Below are 16,920 nucleotides of genomic sequence, written 5' to 3' on the forward strand. Positions count from 1 at the left end.
ACCACCCTAATTGGCGCAGTCACTCACGTCCGAAGCAGACGTGAAATGCCAACGCAAACTCAAAATGGAATTGTTAATTATAATTAACGCATATGCGCAAACAATGACAACGCTTCACTGGTCGCTTAGCAACCACGGCTCAATAACTACATAATTTGGCGGAAGAATAAAATATTGCTATAGCTTAATATAGCTAATAACTGTTGTCATAAAAAATGACAATTGAACGCGTACTTTCTTTCTCTTGTAATACACCGGGGATCTTATGATATAAAAGCAATCAGTCACGAGAGGGCGCGAATTAGTCAAATCACTGTAAAGCACGGATTCGTATAGCTTATTTCTTAAATATTGACGCTCCTTTCGCCATATTGAAGACCCTACACCCGGTGACATCATTTAAAAAACATGTTCCTTCCGTCCGACGCTGTGTGGAGCTGCTTCAGCCGAACGTGAACTGCTGGCGAACCAGGAGGACAAAGCAACAAAGTGAACCCCCCTCTGGATCAATCAAATGTGTCATATTTAACTGTTTAGGAGCCGAAACACAGGGATCACACCGTAATACTTCATGGTACGTATTCCGAGTTGATCTACATGTGTGATGGGAGTTAGATGGGCTTGGGACGTCGTGGTGACCACTGGTCTGATTCGGATCCCGTGTGGTTCGTGTGTTGTAACGGCTGGGTTCTGCCTCGCCAGGTTGGCTAACGTTAGTATGTCCTGTGTGTGTGGCCTAGCTGGCAGCTAACCAGCTAGCAGTCGTGGTGTGGGCCGAAACAGACTAGAATATCCCCCGGACCTATTAACGTTGACAGGATAGTTGGAGAAGTTGCATTGCCCCGAATTTCTGCTATACAAATCCATGTGACAGAAGGGTTATACCTGTGTCTTGTTTTTTGTGTGTGTGTATATTAGCCCAGTGGCTAAGCTAGTTAGCACCAGGATAGCCACCCTCATGTTTACTGATGATGTAGCGTAACTGCAAGCAATATTTCATCTAGTTAAATATTTGCTATTGGTCTTATAGGGTCGCAGAAGTCTTAGTACTTGGCTGTTGTTCAACACACCTAGCGTTAAGCCGCAAGCCTGTGTGTATTTAACATTTACGAGTTGGCGTGTTAGTTGAAGATGAAAGCCAGTACTTGGGCTATTTTCTGCTGTCCTCTCGCATCTTAGCGCTTCAGCCAAACCCGGAAAAGCTGGCTGTCATTAGGAAATGGCTTGCTTGTTGTTGGTTTGCTGCTTTGTCGCAGTTAACCATTATTATCATTGATCAAACATGATAATCGACAGTCAACTTTAACATTATTCATGAAGTTACATTAAAATCAATGCGATTGTTTGATTTATGGTAATTAAATGGTAAGTACTGTAAATGAAACAGGCAGCCTCTGCGTTTTGAGCGATACAACCTGCTGAACTGACCAGCCGTATGTAGGCTATTTTGTGGAATTCCAGTCTTCTTGGACTGGTCTAGTTTTTGTTTGACTAAGTAGTTGTATTATTTATGCATATCTTGTAAACATGAAGCATAATTCTTTTTTATTTATTTATTTTTATTTTAGAAAAGTTAAGTGACAGTGTTGTTGTGTCAGTATTATAACGTTAAATCAATTAACATACTACCGGTAATCATGCTGCCATTGATTGAGACATCAATAACTTGCATAGTAACACAATACTTGGTAAAGTACAGTGTTGAAGGATAACAGGACCTGTCATACAGTGCAAAGTGAAGTACAATAGACCAGTGTTTCCGACGGGGACCTGGGACGCTACCAGTCCATAGAATATTGCTACTAGCCCACAGAGAGGTTTTGTGACAAAATATACAGCTACATTGAGCTACTCATGACACAATCATTTTGACAGGCTGTGTTGTTGGTAATACTAATCATCATAACTAAAGGGAGCAAGTGGGCTCTGCGATTTTTGTCCCAGTGGGGTCTGCGATTTTTGTCCCGGAAGTGATGTCACTCAACTGGAAGTGACGTCATCAGTGATGTCACTTGAGCAATTGTGCATTGTGACATCACTGATGACATAATCAGTGATGTCATTCAACTGGAAGTGATGTCATCACTGATGTCACTTGAGCAATTGTGCATCACTGATGATGTCATAAATCTGATGATGCCATCAGCGATGTCATAAGAGCATAATCATCTTATGAGCACTGATGTAAACTTAAGGGGCACACACACACGCGCGCGCATGTGGGCAATAACATTTGTGAGCAACACACACATACCTGCGCAATAGGGCGAGCTGCAGGGTGGGCGAGGGCGAGCTAGGAATCGATGCCTAGTGTGTTATACTGTAGGTGCACTCAGATTCTGATTCTATGGTATGCAATAAAGCAGTCGCCAACAGTGTGCTATTTGAGAGCCATTGGTATGCTGGTTTTCATTACAACCAAACACTACACCAGCTAGTCATTTCACTGATAAGTTGCCTCAAAGCACTAATCAGCTAAATCAGTGTCCGGTACTCCGTACACACAGGGTTGCCACTGGTCTGGAAAATGATTGAATTAAAAAAAATAAAAATCAAGTACTTGAAAGTGCTTGGATTTATAAAGAGGTCCTTAACAGTGCTTGAATTTAGCCTACAGCGGGGAGGAATCTCTGAGTTTGAGCCTTGTCATCTCATCTTGTCATCGTCGTCTCAAAATTGCTGGGCCAAGCTTGATGCACTGTCTTCCTATCTACAGTATCACTCTCCACGCTGCACTGTCATTGCTGATCAAGATTGCTTTGAGTTTAAGTGTTAATAATCCATTCTGACGTATAAGCATGACGGGAAACAATTTTGCATTAGAGGACTTATGAGACTCGTATATGTAAACACCTCTATCTCTATGAATTATTGGACATAATTTGTCATTGAAAAGTGCTTGAAATCTATCATTACAAAAGATTGGCAACCCTGTACACCCTGGAGACCACAGCAAAAAACTATAGTCTACATAGCTTGAATATTTACATCATATTTACAAGCAGAATATTTGTATTCAAGCAGCAGCCATCCGACATGGTTGCAACTGTAGCACATTTTAAGCTGTGTAGGTCCAGTGTGCCATGAGGTACTTTTACTGACACTTAGTGAATGATTTCTGAGTGGTTTTATGTCTGCCCTGGCCTTATGTCACCTTTTTCACTGTCCATGAGTTTGCATCCCTGTACATCAAATGAGATATAAGAAATAAAGTGTTAATATGGATGAGCATACAAAGACATTTCTGAAGCTGAAATGACATGGTATACACATTATTCATTAACATTGGGTTATGCAGGCATTGTGATTACTGCTAGACTGTACAAATGGTAATAATGTGTGTTATAAAGTGGTAACAGGATCAGGTTTACAGATAGCTCTGTAGGGTGGTGAGAAAGAGTATTTACATTATGAGGTGGCTTCATACCCTGCTGGCTATGAGATGATTCAGGGCGCTGGTCGGGTGACATCTCTGAGGGGGGTGGTTGATGAGCACCGTTTCTAGGACTGCACGATTATGGTCAAAATAATCACAATTATTTTTGATCAATATTGAGATCACTATTATTTAATATGACTTTGACTTTGGGAACACCATGCATTTATTGAACTTGATACAATTATATATTGTGTATATATATATATATATATTAGGGGTGGGAGAAAAAATCGATTCACCTAAGTATCGCGATTTTTAATGTCACGATTTTTTGAATCGATCTTTTATTCCAGAATCGATAATCGCAAAAGAAAAAAAAAAAAAAAATTTTTTTTTTTTTTTTTTTTTGTGCCCGCAGTCAGGCCACTCACTGAACAGCAGGCCAGGTGCCGCCTACTGGTTTACTAGTGGTTTTATTACTTTATTAGTTAGTCTGAAGTAATAATTACACTTCAGGGTTAAAGTGGGTGCATCTTTGGGCTTGGTATCTAATGCCCGGCCTGAATTATGATCCCAGTCCGCCCCTGTTTTTAACTATATCGCCCAGCCCTACTCATGATATATAATATACAGTCTCTAGTGTATGATTCAACTTTTCCCATGTTCTAATCTAGTGTAAAAAGCAAACAAACTGAAAAAAGAAAAGAAAAAAATAAACAAAAATCGCAATAAATCGTAATATCGAATCGCAATAATCGTAGAATCGCAATACTTAAGAATCGCAATATATATCGAATCGGCACCCAAGTATCGTGATAGTATCGAATCGGGAGATAAGTGAATCGGCACAGCCCTAATATATATATATATATCTATATAATGTGTGACTCATTAGCCAATGAACAGCCAGGAAGGGGTCTCGCGCTACTTTTGAATGCTAAAATAAAGCTGATAATGTACAATTTAATTAAAAAAAAAAAAAAAATAATCAAAGTACAACACAAACTGTCCATTTTGCTGCAACTCAACTGCTGCTTAATCCAGGACCTTACTTCCTGGAACTCTTGAGAGTAAAAAACTGGTCCATTGGAGTGAATGGAGATGTCGCGACTCTTCTATATACACGGCTCTGGACTCGACTATGCAGGGTTGATGGTAGTCACTGTGTGCAGGTTTTCACTGTTTGTGTCAATGTTTCAAAACTGCCAAAGCTTGCATTATGAAGAGGGTCCATCAGTTTTAGAAAATGTTTTTGATTTCACGCTCTGGATTTCTCCGCTAAAGCAGCACACCCATATTACTTGTTGAGCTAGAATCAGCTAGTGTGTTTTGTTTGTTTATTTAGATTACACATTTGATATTCTCTCTCTCTCTCTCTCTCTCTCCCCCACCCCCCCCCCCCCCCCAGATCCTGTGAGGAGAGGTGGAACTATTTCCATCATAAATGGAGGAGAGGGACAAGCAGGCACCCTATGTTCTGGACACACACACATGACCATAACTGCTTGAGGCCTACAATATCGATGACTACGCCTGAAAAAACCCTAGATTCCATTTGACAACGCAGACCTGATTATTCTGCAGCAAACCCCGGGCTGCTGCGATGGACGGGGAGGAAGAGGTCTCTCACATGAATGAGGATCTGGTCAGTGACCCTAATGGCTCCATAGAAAGTAAGAAAAGAGAGGCAAAAGGGACGTGTCTGAAAATCGAGGGCCAGGATGGCTATGTGTTCAAATCCTACAGCATTAAGCCTCATGAGACCGCAGACGCAAAGTCACCTGCTTCTTCCTCAACAACACTGGATAAAGACTCTTCCCCTTTGCTCCAGGGGGCAGCAGACCATTCATCGTCTCAGGTTGACAAACACTCGGAGTCGGATACAGCAATGGAGACACATCCGGCTTCTCCCGCTCTTTCAAACAAAAGCCTAAACACTGATATTGAGGGAAAGATAGAGAATGAGATGAGTGAAAATGCTACTGAAGCAACTAAACATATCAAAGAGGAGGATGGCAACGCAAATGGTATGGAGGAGGAAAGCCAAGATGACGAGAGGTTATCATTTGATAGCTCCATGGGCCCGTTTGATTATAGTAATTTACTAAGTGGATACACAAGCACCCTTTACGATGTTGCCATGGACGCTGTCACTCAAAGCCTTCTGTCATCCATGAGGAGCCATGCAAACCCCAGGAAAAAATCTCCCGCCTGGAATCACTTCTGTATCTCGCCACGAGACAGTACCAAAGCAATCTGTTTATACTGCATGAAAGAGTTCAGCCGCGGTAAGAATGAGAAAGACCTCAGCACAAGTTGTTTGATGAGGCACGTACGAAGGGCTCACCCCACTGTGCTTTTACAAGACGGAGACGCCTCCTCAAACAATTTGACTAGCTCCCTTGCCTCATCTTTGATACCTCCCTCCCCAAACTCACCAAAAAACGGAGACTTGACAAATAGCATTATTACTCCTGCCTCAAAGAACACTTCACCGTCCACCTCCTCAGCTGAAAATTCAGACCCGTCATCCAAAGAAGTGTTACCCAAAGTTGAACCAAAACTAGAACCATGTGCCAACACTGACATTGCTGGTGGCACACTTTCATCCTCACATTCCAGTGAAAACAACAGTGAAGACATGTCAGACGGCGGGCCCGAGCGCCTACCAGGGACCCCAAAAAGCTCCAGTTCCCGCCGCAGATCAGCTGTATGGAAACACTTCTACCTGTCCCCCGCCGACAGCTCCAAAGCAGTATGTATCCATTGCATGAATGAATTTAGCCGGGGTAAGAATGGGAAAGACCTGGGGACAAGCTGTCTGATTCGTCATATGTGGAGGGCCCACAAAGAGGTTGTCATTGAGGAAAATGGACAGGGCAATCACATTCCACCGCCCTATACAAACCCGCCCTCACTCTTGTCTCGCACACAGCTGCAGAACTCACTGGAAATAAAAAAAGAATCGCCTCCTCTTCCATCCTCTCCAGAAACCATATCGGACGAAATACCCCAAAGCATGGAGGAAAGCATGGAATTGAAAGAGGAATCTGATGAGGTGCTGAATCTCTCAGGACGAGAGGAAGAGTCCTCTCTGAATCTCTCCTTCAGAGTTCAGGGGGAGGACACACCTTTAACTTCCTCCCCATGTGATCTGTCAGAGGGCCTCAGCCTCATTCAGGATCATTCCGTTTTCCAACAAAACAAGAAAATCATGAAACGGGTCAAATCTGAAGTGTGGCATCATTTCATCGTCTCGCCGGTTGACCAGCTGAAAGCTCTGTGCCGCTACTGCCCCTGTGTCATCAGCCGGGGCAAACGCGGCGACTTTGGTACAAGCTGTCTGATGAGGCATCTTATGAGACGCCACCCAGATGTCCTCAAAAACCAAAAAAGCATAGATGACAAGGAACCCTCCCCCCCTCCCTACTCTAATCTCACTGCAACGGACGCAGTTTCAACCAAAGAAACTGAGAGCCCTGCCAGTGAGAAAAAGCCACAAACCCTGCCCGTTTTCAGTAAAAAGACGTCAAAACTGTGGAACCATTTCTCCATTTCGCCTACTGACCCCACAAAGGTGGTTTGTTTGCACTGTAGTCGCACAATAAGCAGAGGCAAAAAGACTACAAACCTCGGCACAAGTTGCCTTTTCAGGCACATGCAGAGGTTTCATGGACATATTCTTGAAAGTAACAATACTATCTCAGGTGATGTGCCGTCTGCTGAAATTCATGTTAAACAAGAGATCATGGATACTTCTGTGTATGAAGAGAATGGTGAGAGGTTTGATGAACACCACCTGGTTGCCAAAAAAATCACCAAACTCATCGCAGAAATGCTTGCACTGGATCTTCAGCCATCAGCTATGGTGGAGAATGCTGGTCTGAACAGACTACTAGAGTACCTCCAGCCTCAGTATTCTCTACCTTCCTCATCTTACTTCACCAGCACTGCCATACCAGATATGTACGAAAGGGTGAAGGAGGTCGTGCTCACGCACCTGAAAGAGGCAGAAAGTGGTGTTGTCCACTTCACAACTAGTATTTGGGTCAGTAGCCAGACAAGAGAATACCTGACCCTCACTGCCCACTGGGCGTCGTACGAGTCGAGAGTCAGACCTCAGGGCCAGGACTTCCACTGCTCCGCTCTCCTCAGCGTCTCTCAAATTGACTGTGATCACGATATGCTTAACATCCAGAAGCAGCTTGAGTATCTGTGGGACTCTTGGATCACCCCCTTATCAGGGCTTAAAAAGGGTTTCATTGTAACTGATAACAATGCCATCAAGCATGCCTTGGAAGACCATGACCACGTCACCGTGCAGTGTTTCGGACACACCATAGACCTCATTGTTAGCGAAGCCATAAAGAGCCAGAGAATGGTTCAGAACCTGCTGAGCATTGCACGAAAGATCTGTGAACGCGTGCACCGCTCTGCAAAGGCCAAGGAGAAGCTGGCCGACCTCCAGAGGGTCCACCAGCTGCCTGACAACCAACTGGTTCAGGATGTCCCTTCCAAATGGATGACCTCTTTCTTCATGCTGGAGCGGCTGGTGGAACAGAAGAAAGCCATTGACGAGATGTCGATTGAGTGCAATTTCAGGGAAATGATCAGCTGTGATCAATGGGAGGTGATGCTGTCAGTCTGCAATGCACTGAAACCTTTCGAAGTCGCCTGCAGGGAGATGAGCAACCGCACTGCCACTCTGGGACAAGTCATACCACTCATTCACATCCTTAATAGAAAGATAGACCTGCTGTTTGACGAGACTGTGGGCATAGACAACATGCTCAAGTCTCTGAAAGAGGCCATGGTGAGCCGATTGTCCTCAACTCTGCACGACCCACGATGCACCTGGGCCACAATGCTGGACCCACGCTACAAGACGTCACTGTTCACCGAGGAAGAGGCAGAGCGATGTAAACAAGACCTCATCCGAGAACTGGATTTGTCTTTTTCTACCTCCGTTGCAGCGAAGCCTCCGCTGCCCAATGGCTGCGGTGAGGCCCCCGTTTCAGCCAACAGCTCCCGCTCAAACACGGACAACCTCTGGTCGCTCATGGCTGACATCCGACACAAGATAAAACAGGAGGAGAAACCCAAATCCTCCGAGCTGGCAGTGTTGGAGTACCTAGAGGAAGACATACTCGATCAAAGCTGTGACCCCCTCGACTATTGGAACCAGAAAAAGTTCCTGTGGCCCGAACTTGCCAAAGTAGCTGCCCATTACGTGGGCTGCCCTCCCAGCATCGTCCCAGCAGAGACACTGTTCAGCACAGCTAGTGTGAACTGTGCCCTCAATCAGCCCCGGCCTTTACTAGACAACATGGAGGGTCTGCTGTTTCTGAAGGTCAACCTCCCCTTGATTTATTTTCAGTACTGATGATTATGGAGCATTAACTTGCAAACCCTTTATCAAGGACCAAGTTACATAGCTGTGAAATGGGTCTTTTGTATCGGGTAAACTGTAAAAGATATGAACTTAAACACTGATTTAATTCTTTCTCAATGCAAAGGCCAGACTTTTGAGGTTTTATTGTATTCCGTGTGTACTACTGTTAAAACACTTTGGAGCTGATGTCATCACAAAGTCTCAGTCAAAAGTGTATCAGGGAGGGAGGGTTTTTCTAGCTGTAGTAGGGCTTATGTGTTTGCTTGTAAATGGTTGTTCTTGTTTTTGTGTCTGCTCTCTCCTTGTGCCTTATCCAAAACTACTTCAGGTCAAAATGCTGTAAATACATTAAATTGCGCAAATCATTGTCAGGACTTTTGATTATTATGGTTTAAAAATAGATGCTGAATTGTTTTCTGAATGAAAACATGGCCCAAAAATAAATGCTGTGACTGAAAGATGTTTTAAGTTTGTTATTTAATTCTTTCATTGTGAATTTGTGGCTCATGGTACTGTCATTTAGAATAGAACTTTTTTTACTTGCAGAAATGTTTCTAATAAGATTTGTGTATAATATTGCTGTATTTTCAGAATAAGCAGTTTGTTTGGAAGATACAATTTGTCTCTTAAGCACAATTTAAGTTTATGTCCAAGGGATTAAATTATGGGTTTATTGTTGAGTAAATGTACTGTACATTTTTATATAAATTACTTATGAACTTAATTTGATAAATGTTTTAGCATCGAGACTGGAATCCTGCAAATTTTGTGGTCATTTGTAAATAAAGGTTTTCCTTATGCAAAGCTGCATTTTTTGTTGTATTCATCAATTTTAGAAATGAGATTTTATGATAGAACTTTCTTTATTGAACAGAATTTGTATAGCTGTCAGTAATCTGCAACATCGAAGGATGAAAGATCACTCCAAGAATCCAAACACTCCCAACTGTTTGAAATGTTTTCCCCAGTGCTCACAGTGCACTTTTATTATTAATCTATAAAGTCTATTTACAAAGTCATACAAAAATATGTTGTTCTGAGGTTATGTTTTCAGATACAAGCATTCACTTTCATGGTCTGAAAGAAAATGCAGTTTCTTTCCTTGTATACAGTACATGAGAAATACCACTGGCTAGTTTGCATTTCAACAACTTTCATTCCTTAGCATGAGCATAGTGCTCAATTTCAACTGGTTAAACAAGTTAGAGGATCACTTTGCTGATAACTTCCCTTTAAATAGTCGGCAGAAACACACTGGAGTTTCTGCCTGATAATTAAAGGGGAGTTCTCGGTCCAAGCAACATCGAGGGAAGGTCAAAAATAATTCATTTCCATATACTGATAATGATACAAAGCTGGTTGGAAATCAGCAAGGTGATCATTTAAACATTAACAGTAAAGATGCATGATAGTGTTTCAATTCAGTGTATGTCCATCTATCTTGGGTAGCACACTGCAGCTACTTTCATAGCAGATGTCATGTAATGTGACAGAAATATCCTGTGTTGTTGCAGTCATATCCAGAAGAATACATGTCCATAAGATCCACATCTTTCCCACTCCAACCTCTGAAAACACTGGTTTTATATAGGAATATCAGCTTTGGTCACTAAAAAGGTTGTTTCCTAACACACAAAATATTTGAGGTAAATTCACTCTTTCTGTTGTGGATGTGCATTCTTTCTCTCCAGCAGCACAGTTTTGATGTCTAGTTGCACAGTGAGTGGTGGAAAGTGAAACATGTTCAAGGCTATGCTGTTGTAAGCTTCTATGAAGGCCAGAGGCTGATGAGTGTCTCGGAGTAGTAGTATCTTAGTGGCGTTTGCCTCCATCAGCAGGTGGGAGTACATTTTCATCTCTGGATTCTCAGGGCTCAAATCTTCTCGCTTGTCATATCTGTTGAGAGAAAAAAACGTTTATGTAAAACTTGTCATTCACTGTTTCTGAGATGTTTTCTATTTACTAAAATAACAAAATATATACATAAAAATTACACAAGTGAAATACTTAGAAATGCCTTTGCAATAGATTGTAACTTTACATGATTCAGTCCAAAACACAAATGGACAAACCTCCAGTTTCTGTTCTGCTCCAAGAAGCGAGACACTCCGGTTTCAGCTGCATAGCTATCAATATGAACAAAGACATCTAGGGACAGAGCAAGTGTATAACAATATGAGTATGTTGTGCAGGTGTGCTCCTAATTCACTTACATGAGTTCAGTGTACATATAAATTATGCAACAGAAGGAAGAAAGAAAGAAAAATTACAAGAAGGGACTCAAAGTGCAACCCATCTAAAAAGTGGCAATTAAGGCCAGATCACCACCGAAATACAGTAAAGTGATCCTTGGACCAAAAGCTATCCGTCCACCATATTTCAGCCAAATCAAGAGCTATATCTCTCCACCACATTTCAGCCAAATATGTTGGCAGAGGTCAATATTAGTTAATTTACAATACATTTAGTTACCTATTTTACCTGGGGGGGGGGGAGGTTGATCAACTCCAGCCCTCACTTGACACTATTGAACCCAGGCATAATGTTTTGACAAGTGAAAATGTTTATCAAAATGCACCTTTTTTTATTCAAAATAAGTAACTGTTGCCAACTAATACTCTGAATGTGAAGATCAATAATGAAAAACAAACAAAAACTAAACGACAGAGAGTAGGCCTCCGCTAAGGCCAATATTACAGTCTGCTACAATATGCACAGTTCTTCCTATCCCTAGGTACGAATCGGATCAGATCTGTGCCAACATTTAATGGGTTCTTCGTTGGCCCATGATACCACCCACCTGTCCACCAAGTTTCATGGAAATCAGCCCGGTAGTTTTCCGTAATCTTGCTAAAAGACAAACTGGACCGAAAACATACCCTCCTGGGCAGAGGCGCACACACACACACACACACACACACACACACACACACACACACACACACACACACACAGTGTGACTGTTTTCCATATTGGGTCACATCATATTGTGTTTCACAAGACAGGGAGACTGTTGGACAAACACAAATATGGGGAACTGCATGCATATAAAGTGACACGGAAGTTATAGCAACCTGCTGTGGCTGGCAGAAGCCTGTGTAGTTCCTGTATCCCTCTGCCTCCTGGGTAGTTGTGGTGGGAAACATAGAGAGATATACTAGAGTACGCTGTGTTGGTCAGCAGCTGGGCCACTACAACCAGAGAGCCCACTTTGTACATCCAGGACTTCTGGTAGTTGCTCAAGCTAAAAGATCACAGGAAAGAAAAGTAAGGAATTTATCAAAATAAATAACCTTTATGTAGAATATTTACTTGGATCCCCATTAGCTGTTTTTATGCTGCTTTTATCCAACAGCTACTCTACCTGGGATCCACACAAAACATAAAATAGTATAATACAACAATACTTTTACATGAACCTTTGAAAAGGTTCATAAAAGGGTAACTGTTACCCTGCCACACTATTAAAGGAACAGCTCACCCTAAAATCCAAAATACATATTTTTCCTCTCACCTGTAGTGCTATTTATCCATCTAGATCGTTTTGTGTTAGTATTCTGGGTTTTGGAGATATCGGGCGTAGAGATTTCTGCCTTCTCTCCAATACAATGTAACTGGATGACACTCGGCTTGAAAATACAATTGAAAAACTCAACAGCAATGTCTCTTTCCAGAAATCATGACCCAGTTACTCAAGATAATCCACAGACCTTGTTGTGAGCAGTTTTATGTAGGAACTATTTTCTTTCGACCGAACTACACCCACTAGCTGCTAGCTACTGTAGTTCCTACATTAAACTAGCAGCATAGCTAGCGGGTGTAGTTTGGGCGAAAATTGTGAGAGGAAAAATATGTATTTTGGATTTTAGGGTGAGCTGTCCCTTTAAGGCATGACATGTCTTTCTGATCATTGCATTGATGATACAGTATCTATCACCTGCCAAAATATCTCCTTCATATCTATTTTAGTGTGAGAAATTAACAACATTCAGCAATTTGCCTCCTGGTAAGTTTTCATACTTTGCCATTTTTACAGGTAATTATCCCATCTTAATCTAGAGCTTATTTTATATTCTCAAAGTCATACTTGGCTGGTAGCGAGAGTGGCTGGTGTGTTTTGGAATCCATCAAGTGCTGTTGAGTCCAATTTCCTGCCCTGCCTATTTTGCAGTGTAAAATATGGGGGTTTAAAAAAAAGAGAAGCTTACATGAAAGAGCAGCCACGGGCAGCCACCAGGTTAAGCACGGGGAGCGTGTAGATGATGAAGCGCAGCTCCTTGTGGGGCATCAGAGAGTAGAGGAGAATGAAGCCTACTGTGGGTACCAGCAGCACTCTCATCCGCCTGTCCAGGAGGCCGAGGGGGACGAAGAGCAGTGTGCAGCCCAGCGCACGGGGCACCGCCGAGTAGAAGTACCACAGAAAGGGGGCGGTTTACTGGGCAGAGGAGAGTCAAGGAGTGCAGAGACATAGTGTGGAAAGGGCTTTAAAAATTTAGATTAAAGCTATAAAGATTGTTCATCAACTGGATTCAAACTAAACATAACTGGGCTTGGGGTGTATTTGTGTAAATAGAAGGATATTCCCCAGTTGGAGCTTTTGTTGAGGATAGTGTTGTACCACAAAACGTGACCTTCAGGCCACAGCATCTTCCTCCAAAAGAATGAGTCAACGGCCACAGTCAAAGCTGAAGAGACAAAAGGAAATCACAGTATTTAAAAATGCTGGCTTCACAGTCCCCATCTTTATGCAATACTGAATGCTGGGGTATTCCATCCTAAAATATGAATCAGAAAAGAGTGAAAAAAGCTTTTTGGGCATGTACGTCAGGGGTCTCAAACATACGGAGACCAGAACCGGCCTGCCAAAGGGTCCGATCCGGCCCACAGGATGACTTTGCAAAGTGTAAAAATTGCACTTTAAAAGTCCTTCAATCCAATGTGATGCACTTGTGAAGGCTTCGGGCAGTGATACTCAACTTGGTGCCAAGTGGCCCCCTGGCCATTTTCTAATTCACAATGAAAACTATAAAGTTCGACTGAGCTCCAGCTAAATTCTCAAATATCGCCACCTGCTGTACATGTACTAACTATTACTAACTTAACTTAACCTATCTTGTGTGCACAAAAATTGTCAGACTAAACTCCGGCTGACACCCCAAATACCTACAATCCGCTACAGAAAAATGTATATTATTAATGTTTGTTTATTAACTGGCCCCTGGCCTCCTGTCATTTTGCAAAAGTGTCCTCCGGGCAAAGCAAGTTGAGTATCCCTGGCTTAGGGGTACCAGGTTTAAGGAGCAAGTTAAATATTAAGTAGCCTATTCATGTTTTCTGTATTCATCGCTAAATGGTAAACTATTTTCAATACCCTTGACTATTATAGAGAACTGCACAGCTGTCATCAATTGTAATGCACAGTTACAGAGAGTAGACTTGATGATTTCTTTAATGGTAGCTGAGATAACCCTATGTGAATATGTGTTCTTAAAATGTATCTCTAATTATTTACACTAAAAGAAATCTTGAGGCTTTTTCATTTATAGGTTATTATTGATTTTCGTTGTCTGGCCCACTGGAGACTAAATTGGGGTGCATGTGGCCTGTGAACTCAAATGAGCTTGACACCCCTGATGGTGAACATGATCAGCACTCACCCAGAGACAAGACCCCAGCCGGCACAGCATAGCAGAAGAGCTCCAGCAGCCTCAGCTTCCGGCTCAGCAGTGACATCATCAGCATGAGACCCAGGAACATGCAGAGTTCTGACCGGAACACGATGATGACCAAGGCAGAGAGGCTGATGAAGAGGCCATGTTTCTGAGCCATCCAAGATGTGAATGCCAAGAGAACTGGGGAGAGAAAACCTTGGTTGTTGTTGATTTGTTCACAAATTGTGCATTTGTAAGGTTGTTGTCCAGGAAATCAAAACCTTCCAAAAATGATTTGTTGGGGGTTTGGTTGTATCAAATTTTGGCCAAACAAATTAATTAATATTCATATCTAAATTCCACAACATCGAAAAAGTAGGTTTACAATAACACAGCCAGGGCGGAAAACATTGTTTCCCCATCTACCAACTAAAAAGGCATTTATCACAAAGATGAAAGACACAATAATGCATTTGTACAATGGGAATATATATACTTATATATTTTCCAGCACCCATAAATACAAACTGTTTTCAGACCCCAGTTTGAGAACCACTGTTCTAAACACCCAAAATACAAGTCATGTGTTATGATAATAATCAGCTCTTTACCCTCTTGGAGAGAGTTACAAGCCTCAAGCAGATTTTGTATTTATTTATTTTTTACCTACAAAAGAGATATAAACTATGATGAAAAGCTTTTCACAGAGAATATTCACTTATCAGCCCCCATCAATTCCACATAAATCATCACAAGTATTTCCGTGCATAAACTAAAAACTGCAGCTTTAGATAATAATTGTTGACATGGTTAATTTACTGTATGTCATCTGCCCTTACAGCTGGGTGCTTGACAGATTTGTTTAGTTTCAAGTTTCAACATAACATGAGTTATCACATAAAGCGCACCTGGCCTATGATCTTGTTATTGGCGAGCCTTACCTATCGGCAGTGCAAACACATTAGGGAGCGTCCTGGTGCTGTAGAACATGAGATGAAACTGTGAAGCGCACATCATACAGAAGAGCCCTGCGACCGTGGAGCCAAACTGCCTCCTCACCTCTCTCTGCATGAGCCACAGCGTGCCGACCACACACACTCCAAGACAACCTCGGACTGCATAGAACAGAGTGAAAAGTCTGGGTGAATTTAGTCTACTACCATACTACTAAGCAATAGTGCTGAAACAAGGTCCTTTCTATATTTGTCCAACTACTACTCAGCGGCACTGCTTCCTAATTGTGAACATTGGAAAAAACACATGCTAACTATAATTACCGGTAGTGCTGAATTGATTAGTCAATCCACAGAAAATGAATCAATTATAGTTTTGATAAATTAGCTAGGATTAGCCATTTTAGTCAGCTGGTTACAGCTTCACAAATGCTAATATTTGCTACTTTTCTCCATTTCATATCATTATAAATTGAGTATATATATACAGCTATATATATATATATATATATATATATATATATATATATATATATATATATATATGTGTGTGTGTGTGTGTGTGTGTGTGTGTGTGTGTGTGTGTGTGTGTGTGTGTAAGCAATTTTAAGAATCACTTTGGCCCCTGGTAAATTTTGATGGCCGTTTGACATTTTATAGACTAATTGATCAATCATATGTAGATCGGGTGGGTCAATCGAGAAAATAATCTGATTATATCTACATCAAGGAAGATTGCTTTCATCAGTAGCATTGTTCGCATGATAATGCATGCATAGGCCTCATAAAATCCAAGAGGCAAATCCTAAAAAAGGGACAATTGGATTTATTAAGATATGAAAGGCTTGGATAATACTCGGAGTGACGTTAGTGAGGAGTTAGTAAGCTCAGTTACCTATCAGCTGTGTGTAGAATTTGGGAGCATCGAGCAGAGAAGACAGAAACACAGCCGGGGAGCAGAGCGTGGAGAGCAACAGCGGGCCCAAGAAGGTCCGCGGCACCACGCCTGGAAACTCATGATGGTCATACTGAAACACAGGACAGAGAGAGAGAGAGAGTCGGCTGTCTGTCTGTCTCATCAACACTCACTCAACTAGCTAGCTAGCTAGCATCACAGCTAGCTCTGTTAGCTATGTGACCAGCTTACCTTGTCAAAGTCGAGTCTGTGATAAAGAATGTCGTGTGCCGCTTGTAAATTAAAGCTCTCCTCTACTTTGGTGAATGGGCAAATAAATAAATGTAATAGAACAACAGTAATCAGCAAAAACAGTAGTGGTAGCCCCCAAACAGTCTTCCTTTCAGCCATGACAGCATGACAGCTGTCAGATTTTTTTCTTCTTCCGGTTTACACAGGAAGTGTTTATCTGATGTGCGTTACTATGAAAATGCTCATTTTTTTGTACTTCATATTTTTCAATATACTGTTTTAAAATATAATTTCATAATTCATACATAACGAGAAAATATTAAGATTTTATTTTCATGCCATCCTTTCGGACTTTTCCACGTGGGTGAAGATCTAGCCTTTGTCCCGCGCGTGGCGGC

The 16,920-nt window shown here is 41.9% G+C and overlaps 2 protein-coding genes across 2 annotated transcripts; one reads left to right on the top strand and one right to left on the bottom strand.

The window, feature by feature from the left end:
• Window positions 1-461: 461 nt before the first annotated feature.
• zbed4 (zinc finger, BED-type containing 4) lies at window positions 462-9,538 on the top strand. Its single transcript, XM_083657792.1, has 2 exons — window positions 462-574; window positions 4,788-9,538. Exon 2 carries the CDS (start codon window positions 4,983-4,985, stop codon window positions 8,760-8,762), a length of 3,780 nt encoding a protein of 1,259 aa, XP_083513918.1. The 5' UTR covers window positions 462-574; window positions 4,788-4,982; the 3' UTR covers window positions 8,763-9,538.
• A 91-nt stretch (window positions 9,539-9,629) lies between these two features.
• Window positions 9,630-16,681, bottom strand: alg12 (ALG12 alpha-1,6-mannosyltransferase; the record flags this gene model as incomplete). Its single annotated transcript, XM_083632112.1, has 9 exons — window positions 9,630-10,667; window positions 10,844-10,919; window positions 11,846-12,015; window positions 12,980-13,201; window positions 13,351-13,456; window positions 14,429-14,623; window positions 15,364-15,537; window positions 16,271-16,403; window positions 16,523-16,681. The coding sequence occupies 9 exons, from the start codon at window positions 16,679-16,681 to the stop codon at window positions 10,424-10,426; spliced, it is 1,479 nt and encodes a 492-aa protein (XP_083488238.1). The 3' UTR covers window positions 9,630-10,423.
• Window positions 16,682-16,920: the final 239 nt, after the last annotated feature.

The sequence above is a fragment of the Poromitra crassiceps genome (assembly GCF_964638095.1).
Source record: "Poromitra crassiceps genome assembly, chromosome: 2".
Classification (NCBI taxonomy): Eukaryota; Metazoa; Chordata; class Actinopteri; order Beryciformes; family Melamphaidae; genus Poromitra; species Poromitra crassiceps.

Bases quoted from the DNA above. Each gene is read 5' to 3' on its own strand.
- zbed4 (XM_083657792.1), top strand. From the start codon at position 4,983: ATGGACGGGGAGGAAGAGGTCTCTCACATGAATGAGGATCTGGTCAGT.